The 21,914-nt window shown below is 35.1% G+C and overlaps 2 protein-coding genes across 7 annotated transcripts in view; both read right to left on the reverse strand.

Annotated features, from left to right (window-relative positions):
- Positions 1–1,092: 1,092 nt before the first annotated feature.
- LOC134840006 (neprilysin-like) lies at positions 1,093–3,264 on the reverse strand. The gene has a single exon (XM_063855632.1). The coding sequence runs from the start codon at positions 3,262–3,264 to the stop codon at positions 1,093–1,095; it is 2,172 nt and encodes a 723-aa protein (XP_063711702.1).
- A 7,805-nt stretch (positions 3,265–11,069) lies between these two features.
- Positions 11,070–21,914, reverse strand: part of LOC134840598 (prickle planar cell polarity protein 3-B-like) — a 49,118-nt gene continuing 38,273 nt past the window's right edge. For all 6 annotated transcript variants that reach the window (XM_063856518.1, XM_063856517.1, XM_063856520.1 and 3 more), the window contains 2 exons: positions 13,657–13,843; positions 11,070–13,247 (listed from right to left, as the gene is read on the reverse strand). In XM_063856518.1, the coding sequence (XP_063712588.1) occupies positions 11,719–13,247; positions 13,657–13,843 (1,716 nt within the window). In that variant the 3' untranslated portion in view covers positions 11,070–11,718. The remainder of the gene's footprint in view (positions 13,248–13,656; positions 13,844–21,914) is intronic.

Raw genomic sequence — 21,914 nt, forward strand, 5'->3', positions numbered from 1 at the left:
GAAACTTTCTCCGATCAGCTCGCGCAAAGTGGAAAAAGCAGCTTTCGATAATGGCCCGTGTAAAGACTGTATGAAAGGCTTGATTGATGCTTTTTTGGCGAGTCCCAAGGATTAATTGTTTCAGCTCCTCCAAAACCTCAATTATTGCTTTTCGTTTTTTCCCTTTAAAAGAAAGTAATCCATTGAATCTGTTTGCTTGCATACTATATCATGTATTGTAAATTCTTGAAAAAAGCAGGAGACATGATTTAAAAGCTCTGCAACACGTCTTATTCTTCTATGGCAGAGACAATCAACCTTGAGTCAGCGTAATCAGTCCAAGACTAGAGAGTTATTCAACCTGACAGAGAGCCAGCTGCAGTTGTATTGCAATTGCATTAAATTTAGCTGGCACTGATTTGATAAATATTTGTCACTGTACAGTTCCTGCTATTGGTTTAACTTTTTGATAAATTTCAACATCTCTTCTGAACTTTGAACACACAAATAAACTAATTGTTTTATCTTTTCAGTTTTTAGTTTATAATGTTGACAACCTATCTTTTCAGTTTTTAGTTTATAATGCTGAAAACCTGAAAACCGTTGTTATAATGCAACCTGATTCTTCAAACTTATATTTATCCTAATTTGCATCTAGTATCTAATTGGCTCCCTGAAGAAATTTTTTTAAGCCTTAGAGGATTCAAAAACACGGCCTAAGTATGTTTTTTTTTAATTTCTACAAAACTTGGGGGATCGATCATCAAAACATGCTCTATCCTGTGTATCCCAAAAAACATTATTAGATAAAGATTAAGAGGCAGTCGAATTATTCAGGGCTTTGCCCTGATATACGAGCAGTCTTGTTTTTCTTAAAGTCAACCTGACTTAGCATAGTCTGTATCGGTTATCGCAAAGTGTTTGGCAATGCAAGGATAGCTGTCTCGCTGTTTTGCAATGAATTTCTAATCACTTCTCAAAAGTAATTTTTTTGTAATATTTTGATTTTATTTATTAGTTAGATACTTTTATTTTCAGCCAGATGCTTTTATTTCATAGCTAGATACTTTGAAAGCTAGTATAATTCCATATAAAATAATCATATTTGAAAGTTTACGGCCATCGTTTGCATTGTTGATTTGATGCCATGTAATCCCCATCTTTACAATTGAAAGTTTCCGCGAATTCGGGAATTGACGACAACGCCACGTTGATTCTAGCCCAATTCGGAGCATGGCTTTTGTTTCCGAGATTAAACGCCTTCCGTTCGTTCACGCTTGCGAAACACCACAATTGGCCATAAGACACGAAGAATAATTCGCGTGCTGAAAATCTGTTCAGAATAGGCGAATTGCGAAGCTCTTCGTCGAGTTTTTCTAGATTCTCGTTTTTAACCATTGCTTCGTAAGATAGTGTTACTCCCATAATGTCGCTATAGTTGTCGCCTATAGATTTGTTCGATATTCCCTCTGCCTGAAATAGTTCGAGAATACAGTTCGTGAAATCATTCATATCAAGTCTAGTTTTTGAGTCGAGAAGCTCCTGCATGTAGAAATATGAGATTATATTTGGATCCAAAGAGTGCGAGAACTCGTGGGCTATTACAACCCCTATGTCTCCGTAATTCATTGGAACGTGTTTCTGGTCAGAAAACAAAGTGTCGAGAAAAAAGCTCAACAGCAAAATTCGATGAAGATAGGGATCATAAAACGCATTGAATTCAAGTGCCATGTTGTAGATTCTAGGATTACCAATCTTCAGGTATTTCGACTGATACAATTTTCGCAAACTCAGAAAAGTTTGGGCATATGGCTGAAGCTTTTCTGGGTCAGATTCAAAATCTTCGAGTAAAACATCTGTGATGTCACAGTCGAGCTGATCAATTTTCGGCCGAAAATCAATTCGCTTAATGTATTCTTTAAAAGCAGATCTCGTCGTATCGTTTGAAACTTTTTCGAATCTTTCCAAAATCTGACTCTTAATTTTTGCGATGAGGTCTTCGAACACGTGGAACAGTTTTTCACCGGTGTAGTATTTCATGTATGCGTTAGATGCAACAAACGAGAAGTCAAAATAATCACTTAAGGAGTTTAAGCAGTATATTTCACGTTCTCTTGTAGTCAAAGGATGCTTATAGGTTGTTTTATTAATAAGAACAAAAACTGTTGAAAAAAATTGGAGCTGCATGAAGTTATTGGGATTCATTAAAACCGAAGAATCTTTCAGGGGTTCGAAATATGTCGAGAAATTTGCTGCAAGCTCCAGAGTTATGTCATCATTTGTTGTATTGTATTTGTCAGTTGTCCATTTTGGAAAAAGATTTCGAAAATTGTCGAAAAGGAAACTTTTTTCGGATTGCGAAGCGGTGTTGGCGTCTATTACTAATTCTTTCGGTAGTATGTTTAAAAGCTCGTTAATTGACGTATGCAGCGATTGGTCTAAAGCAGCTTTGCCTTCTTGGTCGATGACAAAGTTTTTCTCTTGAAATTTGTATATTAAATCCAACGAAAACTGAAACAAATCCTCGTTAATTGAAGCGTCTCCGCTAATTTCGTCCAGGGTAATCGGCAGAAAATTTTGCAACTCATCAATTGACAAATGCCGTATTTGAATATTACTAGTTTCTGCGAGCAATGTTTCGTTAACAGCTGCCGCTCGAACCCAAAAAAGAGGCGAGAGAAAGGGGTCTAAGTAAGCGTCGTGTTGAGGCCACAAAATTACGTCAAGTGGACCATTGTATTTATCATCAGAAGTCGACTTGTAGACGTTAAACTTAAACTCTTTCATGAACATGTCGTGAACAATTTCAACCAGTTTTGTTTCCGTAGTATTCATGAATGTTATGTTAAGTGACCCGTTTTGGTCTAAAGTTGCAAATTCGTCCATGCAACTATGGTATAGATGACTGATTTTTAGTTCCGACTCGCACGACTGTTCCGATTGCTCTACAATTTTATTGAATAGTCGCGGTAAAATACTCATTGTCTTTTGCTTTGAATGCACTTTAGCAAAATTGTCAAATTGGCCTATACCGAACATGGACTCGTCTCGAAATTTTCCGCAGGTGTATTCGAAAAAATCTTCGCACGGATTCGCTTCCAAATTCATGTATTCGAATAGTTTTGAGTTGGCAGCAGCGTACTCTGGATCAATTTCTGTCTGGGTGTTTTTCGTCAGAAAAAGGTACAATAAAGTTACCACTGCTGCTAAAAGTATGACCAGCAGAGCGGTTTGAACAACAAGAAGAGTCTTCGAACCCAAAAAGTTCCAACGAAAATCAGCCATACCAAAAGATTCTTATTATTTTGTCGAAATCAATGGACCAGTTTTCGCGCCGTATTTTTCCTCGTGAGTTTCGAACTGAAATGTTTTTCGTAATTAAACTGTTTTTAGCGAATAGTTTTTGCAAAAAACTGAGGTCTGATTTTGAATGAAAGTTAAATTTCCATCAACAATAAAGAACTTCAGAAATCATTGATTGTTTCTCTGATCATTATTACACTAGAAACACGCAATTGAAGGTAAAGAGAGTTCAAATAATCACCAAATTTGCCTGGTATTATCAGAACTGATAACAATAAACCAAAAGTTAGGCCGCTTATGATAATAGCTGATTACTATTGTTTTGTCTGCAGTTTGATGGTGTCTGGCTGTAATGCTTTCAAAATGGATTCATAAGGTTTGTTCAAGGTCACAGTTTATTATTGGTCTCTGATGAGAAAAAGAAGTTAATAAATTTCAATTCATTTGCTTATCGAGACGTCTGGGTAAACAAATCTGGGTGTTTTTATCCGGCCGCGTCGTTAAAGTTACAACATGTATTTGGCAACATGTCAATTTATCCACAAAACGATTGCAGAATCGAAGTTATGATGTTCCTGCGGCGCAAACTTGGATTTGGTCAAAATAGGGTATTTTTAGTCAGATGGAACAACTTAGTCGACCTAAAAAACGTCGGCTTAACTTTCGAAGTTTTTTGAAACACCGCCCCCTCGAGAAACTCTAAGATCGGCGCATGTATATATATACCAGCGGGTTTGGGGGGGGGGGGGGGGAGGTTGCGGACACCTTCCTCCTCCCTCTTGGATTCGACCCCCCTTTGCACCCTTTTGAGATATCCATTTTTGGTTGACGGAACCTAAATATTTCACAAAAGAGCTTTTGAGGCCAAAATTTAACAATTTTGAGGAGGAAGAGCGTGCCAAAAAAAACGCGATTTGTTGATCAAAGTTTTCCAAAAAATGCCTAAAGACGCCTTTTTTGGCCTGTTTTTTTTTTCAAAAATTTGCCTGTGGCGCAAAACAATTGGTCAAAATAGGGTCTTTATAGTGATTTGGGGGAGCTCAGAAAATCAATATGGGAGAACTCAGAAACCAATTTAAAATACAAAAAGATATATAAATCTTTTTGTATTTTAAGTTCCAAAAGGGTAAAAGGGAAAACACTTAAGTATAAACAAGCATAAGTATTCTGACCTTTCTTCAACAGTCGGAACAATTAACGTAATCTAGAGTTTAGTGTATCCAGTTGCTGTGACAGGTGCACAGAATTTTTCAGTCGAGGAGAATTTTGAAAAATGTTGCTTTGTGCTTGCTTGAAATTTTTCAATCATCATATTTTATGTTTTACTACGTAAGTAATGTATCCCATAAAAGATTTAGAAAGCACACAAAGACTTAAATAAACGAAGAAAAAATGGTAAATGAAGATTCAGTTTTAAAAAAAATTAAAGTTCCTGATTTAGTGACTGATTTAGTCGGCTATACTGTTACAGCAAATGGATACATTCATTTCTTAATTCTACGTTTATTGGTGGAGAAACGACTTTCTGTCTGTTTTTGTTACGCTAGAGAATCAGAACGAAAAATTGGAACAAAGGTTTTCTTGGAACATTATTGAAAAGCGTCCAAATAATTTTATTTATCTTTTTTGCTTATAGCAAATTTGGCTATGAAAACTAAGTTCCTACAAAATTCAAATTTGGACTCAGAGATTGCAAAATAAAAGAGTCAAAAATCAAACCAACGAATAATTTCGCTGGCAAGAGTCTTTAAAAAATAGATGTACCGATTGGAAAACTAATCAACTTTGTTCAAATTATAGTTCAGATACGGTCAGCAATCTTAATAGTAGTCAAACAAAAAACTTTTTTTATAATTTTTGTGATTTATACATCATACACAAAATTGTAGATTTTTTTGAAGTGATTTGTAGGGCTCGGACAATTTTTAGTACCTTATAGTTGAAACTTCTTAGTGAAACTCCTGGGTATGAAATTAGGATGCTTAATTAAAGCATCACCTGACTGAGCCTATCAGGCCTTTTGAATTCCTTGCATATCAAAAATATGTTAAATGGCAAATACCTATTGATCAATCTCTGATATGAAAAAAAGTTATTATTACATTTTTTTAACAATTTTTTTTTAATTTTGCACTCCTCCTGCATGAAGTAAACACTAGACCGAAAAAATGTTCGTTGAACAGTTTTGCCTGGCATTATATGAAACGTTTTTTTTTATCTTTCGCTTCAATAACAGCTCAATCAAAAAAAGTTGTTCTGTACATCAACATCTACTTGTAGTATAGGATTGTTGAAAAAAATCCTTGTGAATGAAACCCCTTCATTGGTTCCTTCCGCAGTAGACAGTCCTGTCTACCAAAACCTGATAACTGACCTAAAAATGGGATAACATTGGTAGTACTGATGGGATATGGATGGAATTCGAACGGTGGGAATCCCATGTAAATCTAACCCGAAATACGAGAGACTGACCCTGGGTGACTCCGGTGGGCTGACCCTTCAAATGACCTTTTGACGTTTTGGCCCAAATTATGTAAAAAGCCGCAGAATTAACACCGGAAAGTGATATATTCCTTAGCACTAGATACTGTGGATAAAATGTGATCATTTAGTGGGAACAACGGTGGATGAAAGATACCTGTAGGGAGTTTAACCGCATCCTTGGGGCCTAAGAGAACATTTGTTCTTCGTCTAAGTTGTCTAAGGTATTGAAGTAGAAGAACTTATTAAAGAGGTTTTAGTAAACATTGGGTTGAGCTTAGCTAAAATAGTTCAGCTATTATTAGCAATTCAACTATACCAAAACATATAAGTCCCAGAGGAAATTGGCATTAATAGGAGCGTTGCATGGGAAATTATTCTCCTACAAACTATGATTGTGCGGGAAGTTCCCTGAGCTCCAACGAGTGCTTTTTTTAGCTCAATTTGATCCTTAATAGACGAACTCCGCCCCTTGATATAGAAGGTCAGCGTTTGAATAGACGATAGATGAGATGTTGAAACGAATTAGGTGCCCATGAAAAGGTTCTTATACTATCCCTGGAGGGTGGAAACATTTACGGGATAATAAAAATGAGGACTTTGGGAGGCACACTGAATGAACATATCATGGTTTGGAGGTTGATTTGAACTGAGGGTTAGAGTTCAGGGAAGTCAGGAATTTGTTGATTGGGATCGTAAGACGTTTTTTTTTGCTTGGGTCAAATTGTGAAAGCTACCGTATTGATGATAGCATTTCAGAAAAAAAGGCAGAAATCAAAATGATTCATTATTGAATTGCTAGAGGAAATTGTCAAAAGCGATCGTGGACCCTTACTTTCAAGTAAGTTGATAAACTATATTCTCAGCCAATTGACAGGATTTCTGTTTGTTTAGTTGAATTCAGTTATCTCTATCGAACTTGTTGCGTCTTAGTGAAAAGGGATACAGTCGATAGAGCAACACATGAGGCACGCAAAAGGGAGTAGCATGGAGGCTCGGACGACCCTAAGGTATCAGTGCCAAAAGAATATTATCTGCGGCCTAGTTAAATGAGATAGACATCGCTGAGAGTGAAATTCTCCAAAACTTACTTGTAGTCTGCAGTACATAGTGCATAGTTTGTTAAATGAGATAATTTAATGATGGATAAAATCGCCAAAAAAGAGTGAAAGTGGATGCTATTTTGTTATTTGCCTTTTTTGGATTCTGATTAAAAGTTGATATATTCTCTCCATGTGGAAGTTTGAAAAATGAGATTCTATAAAGTATTGATTTTACCGGTACTTTTAAACTAGTTTTTGTTTCTGTATTGTTGATGGAAACTGAAACTGTTTTTGACTCTTTAGTTAGTTTAAAAAGTTTGCAAGACTGAAAATTTGAAGACAAATTACAATTGAAATAAACGAAATCTATTTTTGAATTGATATTTGTTCATAGCGTTGTTCGTTTAATTGTTCGATGTTTCTTTGATACTCAATATTTAAACATGGGAAAAGTAATAGTACGCGTGTTAGAAGTTTGATGTGTTCGTGTGCCTTTGTGTCTTTGCTACAATACTATCTATGTCAACGGTCAGCGACACAGCCACGGACATTCATTGTGGGGTAGTAATATATGAATTCAGTGTGCATCAGCGGAAATGTTTTTACATATTTTAGATGTTCAAGGATATAAAGAAACAAGACTGCTCGTATCAGGGCGAAGCCCTGGATGTTCCGACGGCCGTTTAAGGTTTTTGAAGCAGTAATAACTTTAAAAAATTTAATGAAAAAAAAATGAAATTTTTTTTTGTAAAATTTGAAAATTTTTCTATGAAAATCATTCCCCCACACGCCATATAAAGTACAAAACAATAGATTTCGCTCCTTGTAACAAATTAATTATGGCAAATAAGCTTCTTTCAACCAATTCGGAACGATTTCTAAGACGGATTAAATCGCCGCTTACGCGTTAATAGCGCGAATTAAATCGCGCGTTAATTGTCCCAAATTGGTCAAAATGGCAATCTTTAAACCCTCATAACTTTATGAAAAATGATCACAGGTGAAATATCTTTTCAAATTTAAGCTCAGGACAACAATAGCTTTTGAATGATATAAAAAATTTCCGTCAAAAATGGCTAGTTAAAAAGTCGAAATATGTCTGAAGAAAAAAAAACCCACCCCGAGCACAAATATTCCGGTCATCTCATTTAATACAGATTTCAAATTGATCTGTTTCAAATTGAGCTGTTTACAAATTGAGCTGTTTACTTGATCCGGAAATCATATCGAAAAAAATAGCAAATTTAATTTGATTTTTTTTTCTTAACGTTAGTTATGAAAAACTGAAATACTCAGAAGCAACGACGCTAAAATAACGTTGAAACTTAATACTAAAAAATAATTAATATATATTGGGAGGTTAACGTCTCATCATTTAATTTCATTTATTCTAAAAACTGAAAATATTCAGGGCAAAATTTCTCGACACTGAGACGATTTCTTTGTTTTTCTGGCAACGAAATGACGAGTATTGGGGCTTTAAAATGATACCACACTTAATTCTTTACCAATTTTCTTTGAGGTAAAAAAACTGGAAACAAAAGCAATAAAAAATGATCTTTTGCCATAGTTCCTTCCCACTGATCGAAAGTGGTCGGAAAAAACTAATTACTTGGCTTAACTAATGGTTCTTTTAAAAACTATCTGAAATTAATTGCTCTCCTGACAGCTGTGTTTACTTTTTAAAACTTCATTTCAGTCTGCCTAATTCCAGAAATAATAATAAAAATGTTTCCCGCGTAAAATCAATTCAAAAACTAAAATGAAAATTTTTATACTGTTGTTTTTCGACAAAACAGAAACCAAAAGAAAGGCAATTGTTTGCAACCTGCGTTTTGAGGAAATATTTTATTTTATTCTTGTTGAAATTAATACCAAACAATTAGGCTCGTTGATTTTGAAATTTTGATTTTAAGCAGTTGGAGATGATAAACCTCCATTAGTTGCTTGTTCGTAACTATTTCGTTGAGCAGTATTAGAATTACATTTCTTTCTGATTTTTTTTTGCAATAGAAGATTAACTTTGACACTATTAAAAAATTTTAGTGTTTCAAAATCTCTTATCGTTGCCTAAAATTAAGTTGAAAAAACGCAACATAAACAAAAAAAAATAATTTTTAAAAACCACTGTCCCAAAATATCAGCAATTTTCAGCAAAGTCCTTCAAGCCACGCATATCGTTCAAAACACAAATTTTAAGCAACGGAGAATTAAACAAACTAAAAACCCATAGATGAAATAACAGGGACTTTCATTAATAGAAAAGCAAATTAAACATGTAAAAAAAATTATATTCAAAATTTTGGGAAGACTGTTTGAGACCGCAAGATAGAAAAGCTTATCAATTTCGAGAATAGTTTACATTTTTGTAATTTAAAATCTCAAGTCTAATTGAAAAAACCACAACAAACACAAATTTTTCATTGTTTCATTGAAAATTAAACAGGATAAAGTGAGTGTGATTATTCGCTGAGAAGACCATGCTTTATAAGATACTGATAAAACAGGTGGTATTCAAAAAATAAACTAACAGTTCTCTAATGCAAAATTTGATAAATTCATAATATGAACTGTTTAGCCCAGTTTCTAAATACCATGCTGAACTAAATTTTATTGTAAGCACTTATACAAAAGCTGTGCTTTTCTTTTAATTTTTTCTCGATGAAATTTTAGTTTTTATTATAAATGTTTTTAATAATACTTAGTTTAGCAAGGTATTTAAAAACTGGGCGAAACAGTTCGTATTACGAACTTATTAAAATAAAAGAAAAACTTAAAACTCAGAGAGTCAGATAAATTTTTATGAAAAATTTCAGCCAAATAATTCTCTAATTACGTAATGTGAAGCAAATAACCATACGACCGATCATTTTTCAAAACGTTTTCGTAAAATTGTCGGCAACGGCATGTTTCTCATAGATTTAAAAAAAAATCGAGAAACAAAAATATCTATTACAACAGACTGGCTTTCGCAAATACAGTTATTATGAAAGAAATCACAAAAACTAGATGGTATCTTCTACTGGAAATGAAGAGACAACCGCTCTTGAATTTATTGAATGCTTTTTTAAAATCACAAATTACAATTTTGCATTAATAGACTTTTCATTTGTTTCATTTTTTATTTGTCCAAAAATTTTTTTTAAACTTAAACAGAACACCCATTTTCGGATAATCGGCATACTTTTAATCCCCTAATATAAGTTAGATTGACTTGCTGGAAGTTTGTGCAAAAGAAGCAGAATGGAAAACAAAAAAGTATTATTGACAAAGAACGATCAAAATCTATCAAGCTTTCATCTTACATTAAAATAACCAAACTGTTCGTAAACGTTGTAAACACAGAGAAGAAGCTGCAGATTGCAAACACAAGCAAAAAGTAGCTCTAAAATGTTTTTCAATTTTTTTTTCAAAAAGGAAAACGCATATCTATGAAAAAACTTGCTGTGTGCTAAATTAAAACCCAAGACCTGGAGATTAAAAGTCACACGACCTAGTATTTGCGCCTTGGGCGCATAAAAATTGTTAAGCACTAGGAGACCAGCTGTAGCTAAAAGTACCTGTTTGATAAAGTTTTTAAAAAATACTGATGCAAAAGGTCATGCGAAGTTTTCAAAAAGTTCAAAAAGTTAAAAATTGGACTTTACTAAGTTCATATCTGATTCCAATCAAAAGTACGGAAAACACGCTTTTTCAGGAAAAAATTTTTCTGCGATTGACTTTTTTTCAGAATTGGCACGGTTGTTTATTGAAAATTTTTCCAAGTCTATAGCGGATTCCTGACCAAAATTGGAGAAATTCGTTTATGCAGCGAATACCCATACAGCTTGATTTTCCGATTGAAACCTTGACCTCAGGTTTGGCAAGTTAGTTTTCGAGAAAATAAAAAAAATTCCAAACAAACATAACTTTGCTGAGTCCAACATTGCTGTTCTAGAAAAATTAGTGCGCAGACCCTGTAAAGAGTAATTTCTTAAACCACATTCAACCCATTCAATTGAACCCTTAACTTAGATTTGGCAAGCTAGTTTTTAAGAAGAGTCGAAATTTCAAATTTGACCTTACTTCTGAATTTCTGACTTTTTTCAAAACCATTTTGTTGTTAAATCACTTCATTTTTTTCACTCTTAGTTTTTCTAAATTAAATTTAAACGGGAAATTTTTTTTCTAATACGATCAAAATATTCGCTTCCTGTGCTTGTATCGCACTTGCTGATGAAACCGCGTTTTTCATCTTCATTAAAATTTAACAAACCTTGCATAAATTCAGCTGCTTTTGAAAAAAGTATACGAGAAGTATTCAAGCTGAAAAATGATTTCGCATTTATCTCTTAGCGATTCAACCTTTGATTATTTTTATTGTATAATTGGGTTTCTGGGTTTCCTGTATTTACTGGAGATCATTTTGGACCGGTATTATTTTAATGAGGAGCCTACAAACGAGCCAAAACGAACGAATTCGGAGGAAACTTTAGCAGAAACAAATGAAACTCAAAACGATGAAACTTCGAAAAAAGAGCAGTGACTGAAACTATTTTTCAAACTTCCAGCATCATAAATTATACAAAAAGGGAACAAAATAAAGGTGAAAAATAAACAAAATATAGATACTATAAAAGTCATTGATATCAAATTGTGTTATTGTTCTATTACCAATTTAATTGCACTTGGTTCGTTTTCCGAGTTGACAACTCCGAAAGCTTATATTATGATTCGAGGTTTGTGTTCACATTGATAAATTATAACTGAGATTTGGCTCTATTATTTATTGTGCTGTATTGGGAAGAAGCATCTAAGAAATTATAAGTAATTCTACATCTAACTTTAAACCATTTTTCAGCCCTGAGTGCAAATTTTGTGCTGCAAATTTTGTTTGTCACATTAGAAACAAAATTCAGTCCATATTTTTTGGTCAGCTAATTTTGCATTTATTTTTTCGTCCCGCTTTCTTTTTCCGACGCATGTTCATTTGTGCACCGTGAACAGTATGGTGCGAACTAACAGTTGCGCCACCCGGACGTGCATGTTGTGGCCAGTAGACATCATCGTCATCGCTCGAAGAACTCGAACTATCCGTATAGTATCCATAAGGATGCGTTCTCCTTTCTTCCAGCCATTCCGAATGATCTTTATGTCCGAGATACCTCAGTCGCTCCTCGCGTGAAAAGTCCCGCAGATCTGAGAGGTGTTTCCATTCGGCAGATCTTCGTGATCTCGACTCGCGTCGGAAATCTTCAGAGTCCGAGTGAGCTCCAGACAGTTCGTATTCGTCCTCGGATCCGATGCTTCTCGGCAACGAGTTACTTCGTGATCTTTCGGTCACAAAAGGGTTGAAACTCACGTTCTTATTGGCCGTCGACGAATAAAGCGACGAAGCATTTTCAGTTCTGTTTTTCAGATTTGATTTCTTCAGGTCGGGTAGAGACCTGTAGCTAAAAGACTTGCTCATACTTCCGTCCTCGAAATCCAGTTCACCTGCCAAAATTCGTTGCGCAGTCGTATCGTTCAAGTAAGTCGTATTATCCGAGGCCTTCAAAGGTAATGGTTTATGACATGTCGCGGCCGCTCGCATAAAAGCGGGCTTCGGGGGTAGTGGGGGAGGGCTTTCGACAGGTACTGCAGGGCCGATTAGACTTGTGGGTACTTTATCTTGAGGACTTACAGTTCCTGTGTTTGAGTCAGAGGTACTGTGGTAAGAGGAAATAGCACTGTCGTTGTCCTCGTCTTTGATCTGAAGAGGGTGCAACTGATGACTTGTAGTAGTCGGAGTATTCGACGATGAGTTTGTTGGGGGCTTTCGATTGGGACTCGCCGGTGTATTATTCGGAGCTGTCGGAGCTTGATCGGATGTTGCAGTCGTTGATAAAGTGTTGTCGGCGGCTTGACTGCTTTCCGTTGGCACGGTACTTATGGCTGTTGATGGTAAACTTCGGGGCGGTGTGTAGTTGAAAGGTTTAATTAACGTTTTTGGCGAGTCTGATGTTTTCGAAGTAGCGAAATTTGGTTTCTTTAATAGACTGTGTTCTACACTTAGTTTAGGCAATTGTTTAATATGTACAGAGGTTGAAATATCTTCTAAGGACGATGAAGTTTTGAGGTGTTGGGTCTTTTTTTGCGAACCGGATTCGGAAGAGTGATCGGATTTGGAGTCTTTTCGGGTGATGGCGATTGCGGTGGGTGAATTTTGGTGAGATATTTGGCTGGTGATAACATTACTGAGTGTACTATTATTCAAACTCATACCCCCACTTTCTATTCTGTTATGTCTGTTCATAGAGTGGTTCAGTTCTGTTTTTCCGCACATGAGTGAACAGAATATTGCACCTCGTTTGGGTAAAAAAGGTAAGCCTAGAAGAGGTTTTTGGCACCGGAAACAGCTGAAGCACTCTGGGGTCGCGTGCCAGTGTTGCTCTTCGTATGTCATCTGGCCTTCGTCCACACCTGAAATTAATATTTTTAAATATGACACCAGAAAAAAATGAAGCATGCCCTTCAACGCCAAATTGTGAAAAAAATTGGTATAATGAAAATATATGTCAATCTGAAAATATTTTTTTTCTTCATGCCTTACATGGCATTATCGCGAATTTCGAAAAACAGCAATCAAGTATCAATTTGGATTAGCGCTTCAAAATTCACTAGCTTTTTATGTATATTATAGGCTGATCTATTATTTCGCTGTTGAATTTTTAGTTTTTTTTCTTTGTATTACATTTTAGTTTGGAGTGGTGCATTTATTACTTTCACAGCATATAAAACAGTTATGAACCTAGTAACGAACATAATCACAGAAATAGTTACAGAAACCCCGAATGAGGTTCTGAAATGATGACGTGACAGAACTACCCACCTATGAGTTGGTTGCAAGAGGCGCAGTACTGTGCATAGACTCTCTCGTAGCAGGGACAGCAAAAGGGTTTGGAGTCGTGCATGATGTACCTCTGTCCCCCCAAAGTGCAGTCACATTCACAGCAGCAGAAGTGTCTCGTATGCCATGACCTCCCCTCAGCCTCCGTGCACTCGTCCGCGAAGATGATCTGAACCCACATTTTATCATTTTTATATAGTTTATGGCAATTTCTCAATTTATTTGCAATATCAATTCCAATAACTGAATCAAAAGTAAGATAAATAATATAAAACTGGTCAATGTGACATCGGAAATCAATTTTTCACTTATTTCAGCACGCAAAAACCGTGTCAAAAATGGAAATAATCTTGAAAGTAACCGTTTTTTCACCAATTTACATTGCTGAACGTCAACGATAGTACCATCAATTTGACATAAACTTTTAAGTATGAAGAAAACAACGGAGTGTTGCAATGTGCCAAAAAGTTTTTTTAAAGTACCAAAATGAGAACTTACTATTTTCTCGCTCTCAATTGTCATCATTTTGCCAATACATAAAGAAAGGATTGATGAATGACCGAAATAATTGTAATAAAACCAGCATTGGTCATATATTTCAAAACACACCAGTTACCTGATTAAATGCTGCGGAAATAGGCAGGTAATTGAATTGCCGGATTTGAGTTTTCATTTCTGGTACTATATTTGTGGCAGCAGGTATTTAGTTAGAAAATAGTACGTGGTATGATCAGAGTGTCTATATGTGTGTGTGTACTTAAAGATACGGAACTCGGTGGGAATTTCCCGTTCTAGTTTTCCCTATAGGGTCCATGATGGCTCTTGCTAATTGAGTACCTTCTATTGCATTAAGCCGAAGGGTCAATTAACCAACTGAAGTATTTGATTTGCAAAAACACTCACACTATCATCAAATTCAACATCTCCCCCCGCATAAATTTCATTTTTGAAAAACAATTGAAAAGTCATTAATGAACAAAAGTGAACAAACTAACTATTGTGAACACAATTGTTCTTCATAATTTACATCGTAACATCACGAATTTTTTTCGTGATATCGGCATGAAAAAAAGAGCCTCAAATTGAAACCAAAGATTTCCAAGTTTGCATACAAAGATACAAAAAATTTTGCAATCCTGTATTGAGCCATCCTGTGAAAATTGATTGTATTGAAAATTATCGTAACAATTGTACAAAAGTGGATAATCTATTTTACCATTTCGTCTGCACTTGTGTATTTCGGCAGCTTTTTCGGCTGAATCACTTTTCGACAGAATGATCTCACCTAATAAGATGAAACACTGCCTTTTATCGCTTCTTTCTTTCGTTTTTTTCTCCTTGTGGCAATGCATATACTTAATCAAGCTCAGGTGAATTCAACCTACGCCATATTTCAGACACATGTAACAAAAGCCACATAGATCAGCGTATCTTTTTATTCAACTGAGCTGATCAACAAGTAACAAGATAAAAGCGAAGTGCTCCTCTTAAATAGGAGAAGTATAGTTGGAGGGGAGGGGGGGGGGGTACATTTCTCCTCAGAAAACAGAAGCCTTTCCTCTGCCACAATGGCAAAAACTTATATAAGCCAACGAGAATTCAGCCAAAATCTAAGAGCAAAGCATGAGAATTTACAGTTTTTGATTGGTTGGATATTTTCTGCACTTTGAATATTCTGCAATGAGAATAGCAACAATACAGTTCATCCAGACAACTACCCTTCAAGGTCTTTGCCTTGTTATCTTGAGGCGAACTAAGTATGGTAATTATTTGTTTTTGGCACCTGAAGAACACACTTTTAATTAGTTAAGCATCGCCATCATTCATTACATGTGATATTTTAATGCAAATTTAGAAACTTTTTGCATCAATAAGTCTAACAGAAAGACATTGCGAAGAGCTTTATTGCAGATTTTCTAACATTTTGTGGAATAAAATGGCCCTTAAGACGCCATCAAAACTAGATTTAATTGTATTAAAGTTGATTAAATTGCAGTCAACTTTTATGAGTGACATTTGTCTTAAAAAGGTCTACTTAACAAAAAAATTTCCATAGACATTTTACAATAATTTTTTGTTTCAAACTGGTATTAGTAGCAGAGACGCTTTAACTGTTAAGCTATGATTTTTTGTTCCTTGAAACAAATACCAAAACAACCAACAAACGTGGCATATTTCCTGATTGAAAATCGCTTGGCAGTTTTTATCCATTCAAAACATTTTAAAACGTGTCTTAAGAAATTTTGTTTCAGACAGATGAGTCATTTTACTAAAAACATTTTTGTAAACTGCCATTTCTCAAAATTTTAAGACAGGCCCTTTGTCATTGAAACTTCCTGTCCTGAAAATCGCATTAAATCAAATTAATGAAAACAACCACATCTGTAACTTGCTGTGCAAAAAGCCCAAATTAGTCAAGCCGCAGTAAAAAAGACAAGAAAAAATGAAAAAAAAACTTTCAAAACCCTTTTTCTTTCATTTTTTCTGAAAAATTGCAATGTTTTTTTTTGTCTATGCAGTGGTGGATCTTGCATTTTCTCGAGGGTGGGAGCAGATTAACAAAAAACTTAAGAAAACTTTTTCGACTATTCAAGGTGGAACAAAATTGAATTTCCATGGTCCACAAAACACTATCAACAAGACCCTTCTTGTCAAAATTGTGCACCGCAGGCGAATATTTTAAAAAAGTTGAATCAGGTCGAGCCCCCGAGGGAGGCTTGATGACGTCTGCCTCGCCATTCCGGGAAACCCTAAATCTGCCCCCGTATATGAGGGTGAGTGTGTGTGTGTGGGTGGATAACTAAAACTTTAAGAACTAGACCTAATTAGCATATTAACTCATTTTCATCGGCTTTTTCTGGCATAAGGCCTTCAACAGGGACGCCTTCAGACAATTTTCCTCAGCGCTGGGAAAACTTGCTGGAAAATTTTCATAAGAGCTCAGCCCAAGTTACGACTAAAGAAAATTTAACATGATATATTACTCTATTTAAGCATTGTATTTATATGTGGTAGCTGATTTTCGATTAAAAAAAAAACAAATCTAAGTACAAATTTCTGCCCCCCACTCCTTGTTCGGGACAACAAGTATTAGTGCTATATTCTTGAAATTTTGAAAAACAGGCCAAAAAGGCGTTTTTAGGCATTATTGGAAAAAACCGAGTTTTTTCGAGTCGCACTCTCCACTAAAAGTTTGTATATATTGGCGCCAAAGGCGCCTGTAGAAAGATTTAAGGGTCCATCGCCAAAAATTGATATCTCAAAATAGTACAAAGGGGGGACCTTTTGGGTCGGCAAGGGGTTGACTTTCTTTTAACCATTTTTCAACTTTTGAATTTCATAGCAAAAATACATCGTAATCATAACTATTTGAGTTGACCTAATCTTGAAAAAATTTGACATTTTGTCATGAAACTAACGCAATTAGAAACAAAAAAAATTGCGGCCGATAGATATCATTTTTTGAAACGAAAGTCATTTTTTTATCCAATCTATACTACGACTTTGCTAAATGTAACAATCAAAAAATGGAAAGACAGCAAATAATATTGGCAATTTTTAAACAAAAAGTACAATTTGGATTGATTCAATTTCCTTGTGGCCAGTTGACATACCCGATCTTGGAAGAAGACCCGGGTTGACCTAATCTTGAAAAAAATTGACATTTTGTCATGAAACTAACGCAATTAGAAACAAAAAAAAATTGCGGCCTATAGATATAATTTTTCGAAACGAAAGTCATTTTTTTATCCAATCTATACTACGACTTTGCTAAAGGTAACAATCAAAAAATGGAAAGACAGCAAATAATATTGGCAATTTTTAAACAAAAAGTATAATTTGGATTGATTCAATTTCCTTGTGGCCAGTTGACATACCCGATCTTGGAAGAAGACCCGGTTGATAATAACATTTCCAGACGTCGTTCTAATTAAGTCCGGCTGGTCATAACTCTCTTCGATCGATGATTTTCCATTCATAACTGGATCGCCGCAATTACAACCGCAGCCATCCGGGTTATACGTTTCGATATCTTCCAGATTTGTCACATTATTGCATATACAAATACAGTCAGAGCTGTTTTGCAGTGACTTTTTCCTCTCAGCTGCCAATTTTGCCTGTTTTTCAGCCTCCCCTACAGTTGGAAATGTCTCCCCCAAGGGGGGCAGTTGTAGCTCTTTGAAGTCTTTAAGCGGTGATGGAGGGGTGATACATTTACTGTAATCGACCGCTTGGTATTGATTGTTACAAGGCGAAGAGCAGTCCTGATTTTGGGAGTTTTGAATCAAATCGCAATTCATAGTTTCCATTATTTCGCGGGAAAATTAGCTAAAGTTTGAAGCAAATTTCGTCTCATTTCCTGTTCATTTTGAAAACGACAATGAATTTTGTTTCTTCGTTTTATCTCAAAGTTATCAATTATCAGGCAAACTAATCGCAAAACTAGTTCTTCACAAATTGAAAAGAGGGTTTTTATTGCATCATAGACACGAATAATCGATACAAGTAAATAAATTAACAATTGGAAGGAAGACTGGCAAACCTTTCCTTTTTCAATTGGGAACCAATAAAGGTATTATAATAGTTCCCTGCTAGAAGACGGAGGAAACTCGTGCTATAGGAGTCAGTTTGCTAGAGTAAACAACAATAGGCAATCAAAGCGGAACATTGTCGAAACTTCAAAGTATTCTGGGCGTCTGAGGTGCAATTGGGCTGCTAAAGAAGTTAGCTCAATGGAAACAGTTTGGGTAATGGAATATTTAGGGAAAAGGGAAAAGGAGTGACTTCTAAGAGGGAGAAACGCTTTGAATTGAAGTGATGGAAAGAAAAACAGATTTAAAATTCATTACGATTTCAACCCCCCAATACTGCGACACAAATTGCACCATTCAGTTAAGAAATAATCAACACAACACGAATCATAAAACCCTAAGTCATTTTGCTAAGGCTCAAAATTGCACCCCTTATTAAAACTTGCACCATTTACGGCTTAATTTGATTATTATAATCAACTCTTTTTTTGAGCGAATTTTGTATGGAAAAAATACAAAAAAAAACCTTACATTTTGTGAAATTTCACTTGAACATCTTTAAGTCGTATCTGTTATTTGGTTACCACTAAATTTGGAGGCCACAAGCTTGAATTTTTTTAAAGCTGGCGTTTCAATCATAATGTAAATTGGTGGACTTCCTAAATTCTCAGCCGATGAATAATCAGAGAAGTGTTTGCGTTACGAGCAGCAGCTGAATATTAATCATAAAAAATTCGAAATCTGAATGAAAATTACGATCTTGAACAAATATCAAAGACAAAAATCATGTTAATTTTTAAACCACATTTCCACAAGTCTAGAGGGACCGTTTCCGTGCAGGATGTTTTCAGTGGAGTAAAATGGATCAATTGAGAGAAAAGATTAGGATAGATGTTCTTCCTTTCTAGGCGGTGCTTTTAAAATTAAATCGCAACTTGGGATAAAACTAACGATATTTAAATCAAATTGTGCGAGCTCCCTCAGCTAATGGAAAACCTGATTAGTATCATGCATATTTGGCTAACGCGACCGGACAGTCCAGTTTTTCCCAGGGTGATCCGGTGGCTGAATATTGACGCCATGTGAAGTGACCTTAATTTCTGGGTATGCAGGGGGATTATAAGAGCAATGATGTGTTTTAATCCTCAGTCTACCCTGCTTATTATAAATCATATTGACTCCCCTGACCATTTGCAAGGTGGTTTGTTCAAAGTAGGCGTTTGAACGCATTTTTCACAATGGGCAGGCCCATTCATACTCACGGTTTAAACAGCTTTAAAAAAGCAGATTGCTCAAAATTTTTTGCTCAAAATTTTCAAAATTACAGTTCATTTTTTCTCATCTTGTTAATCTTGCACAAAAAAACACCTCACATTTTATAGTCTCAAAATATTTAATGCTATAATTGACCTTGAACTTCGAATTGTAACAGCTACCGGTCATTTTTTATTCCGAATTTTTTATTTTTAGGACTAGTGGTCGTAAATTTTTCATTAATTTTCAAAAAAATTAGCATTTGCGGCGGAAGAAAAATTGAAGGGAGGGAAAAGTGATAACCATTTTTAATATATGCACACTCAAGATTTCCGATCAAAGAAATGGTCAAAATAAAGGCGGGAAGTCGCAGAACATATGGCATAAAAATAATCAAGACAAGAACACAAATCATAAAAGCCTTCTGAGATACCAACCAGCTAACAATAAATCAATTTCATCAAATTCCACTCACGTAGAGAGATAAACATAAAACAAAACCACCCATTGAATCCAAAAATTTATTTCCGTAGATGCTCTTTGTATATTTGCGACTATAAAAACCTTCCCACCGAATAAAAGGGTCGAAGGTGGAAGCTTCTATTTTTCGATATCCTTTGTTTTCCCTAGCCCCTAGTGTCCAAATCTTTTTGAAACCAATTTTAGAAGCAAAATTATAAGATTCTCAACCTAAGGTCTTTTTTATTAATGGACTAAAAAAATAATTTATAATTTCATGAAGGTATTTTCAATTCAAACCAGTTCCGTGCGCCTCTAAAAAACTCAAAGTTGGGTCTCGTTTTCAATTTTACACTAAAACGTCACCCCAAATTAAAACGACAGTAAGAACACAAAAAATGGAGATGAATTTTTTTGCGCGCTGACGTAAAACGCAAATAGCAACATCAGTCAATGGTTCGATTTTGGGAGTCAATAATAAAGTATAAATAATTGTGAAAAGAAAAGGTTCTAAAAGAAAACTACAACACTATAGATTCATTGGCGCTTCACAGATTTCAGGTATTAAAAATGGTAAACAATCATATTTAAAGTGGTCCAAAATGACAACTGGTAAATAGGAAACAAGTTACCCGTTGGGAAAAAATGGTTTCAAAGTCAACAAAGCTGAATTAGTGTTTACTTCAAAATGATTGAGAGAAAATGGCTCTTCAAGGCTTCTTCAAACTCGCTAATTTGGAGCGAAATTTGCATTTTCTCAGATCAAATTTAAGCCAAGTCAAACTCGGAATAAAATTCCAAACCAACAATGGAAAAAACAATTTAATGACAGGGGAGGGATGTTTCCGCGTCTTTTGTTGAGATACACAAAACTGCTCAGTGATGGCTCTTCGCAAAAACAAAATTATTTCTACTTACAACAAAAGAATCACCCAGTTCTATTATTATTTCGCTTCAAATTTCGATTTCCAATTGTCCTTTCACTGAACCGTCTTATAAATTGTTAAGAGGAAATTCAATTTGTTTTTCCTTTTTCGCATTCAACAAAAAACTGAAGTACTCAAGAGAATTCAAGCCCAATAATTTTACTTAACAAATCGTTACTTTTTCTTGCAGGCCAAAGATGAATAATCTCTCCTAAAAGAAAAACTTTTTTTTCTTGTTTTTTATTTTTGTAAATTAAAAACGGAAAAGTTGGAAACGCTGCGTTTTCTTATTGGTATACAGCGGCGTAAAGAAATGTTTATGAAAAAAAATACTAAAGTTATGAGGATGTATAACAACAAACAATATTTATAATAGGCAAAAATGATCAACAAAAATGGAAATTTTCATTTTTGCCGCTAAAATGTCTACCTAAATGTAAGAGCGCAAATGAAATTATAACTAAATCTTGATATAACTTTTTTCGAACAAATAACTAGGGCGCAATCAATTGAAAATATCAAGCGAAGTCGAAGTCGGTACAATACAAAGGTGGTAAATTGATAGAATTGTGTCAAAGTGTGAATAGAGGGAATGGAAAGATTGAAGAATCGATAATTCTCACGAGAACTGATTTGAGTTGAGATTGGGATCAGATTTGTTGCTCGAGACAGCAAAGTGGAAAAGTGATCCCCTTTCAGCAGCGAACGATTAGCTAGCGGCGAAATGAAGGCAGGCTTTAGAGCGACCATATGGCCGGCGGATTAGAGGCTTTAAAACAGACCCGCAAAAACACGGACTCTATTATCACTAAGATAAAGTCGTCACAGCTTCAAACTGAAATACGGACATTTCAGGAAATCACAAATCACTTGTCAAATCGAGACCAAATTTTGTTGATCTTATTTATCGTTCTAATGCCCAAAACAACTTGAACCTGTTAGAATTTCCGGTAAAACAACAATTTCAAGGAAAAACTAATGCTTTGCGGATTTGAAAAAGATCGAAGATTTTGAAAAAAGAAGTAAATTTTGATTTTCCGGAAAAAAGATCAGCACAGTACGAATAAGT

This window comes from Symsagittifera roscoffensis, chromosome 2, assembly GCF_963678635.1.
Source record: "Symsagittifera roscoffensis chromosome 2, txSymRosc1.1, whole genome shotgun sequence".
Lineage (NCBI taxonomy): Eukaryota > Metazoa > Xenacoelomorpha > Acoela > Convolutidae > Symsagittifera > Symsagittifera roscoffensis.

Coding starts and splice junctions, on each gene's coding strand:
- LOC134840006 (XM_063855632.1), bottom strand. CDS start 3,264: ATGGCTGATTTTCGTTGGAACTTTTTGGGTTCGAAGACTCTTCTTGTT.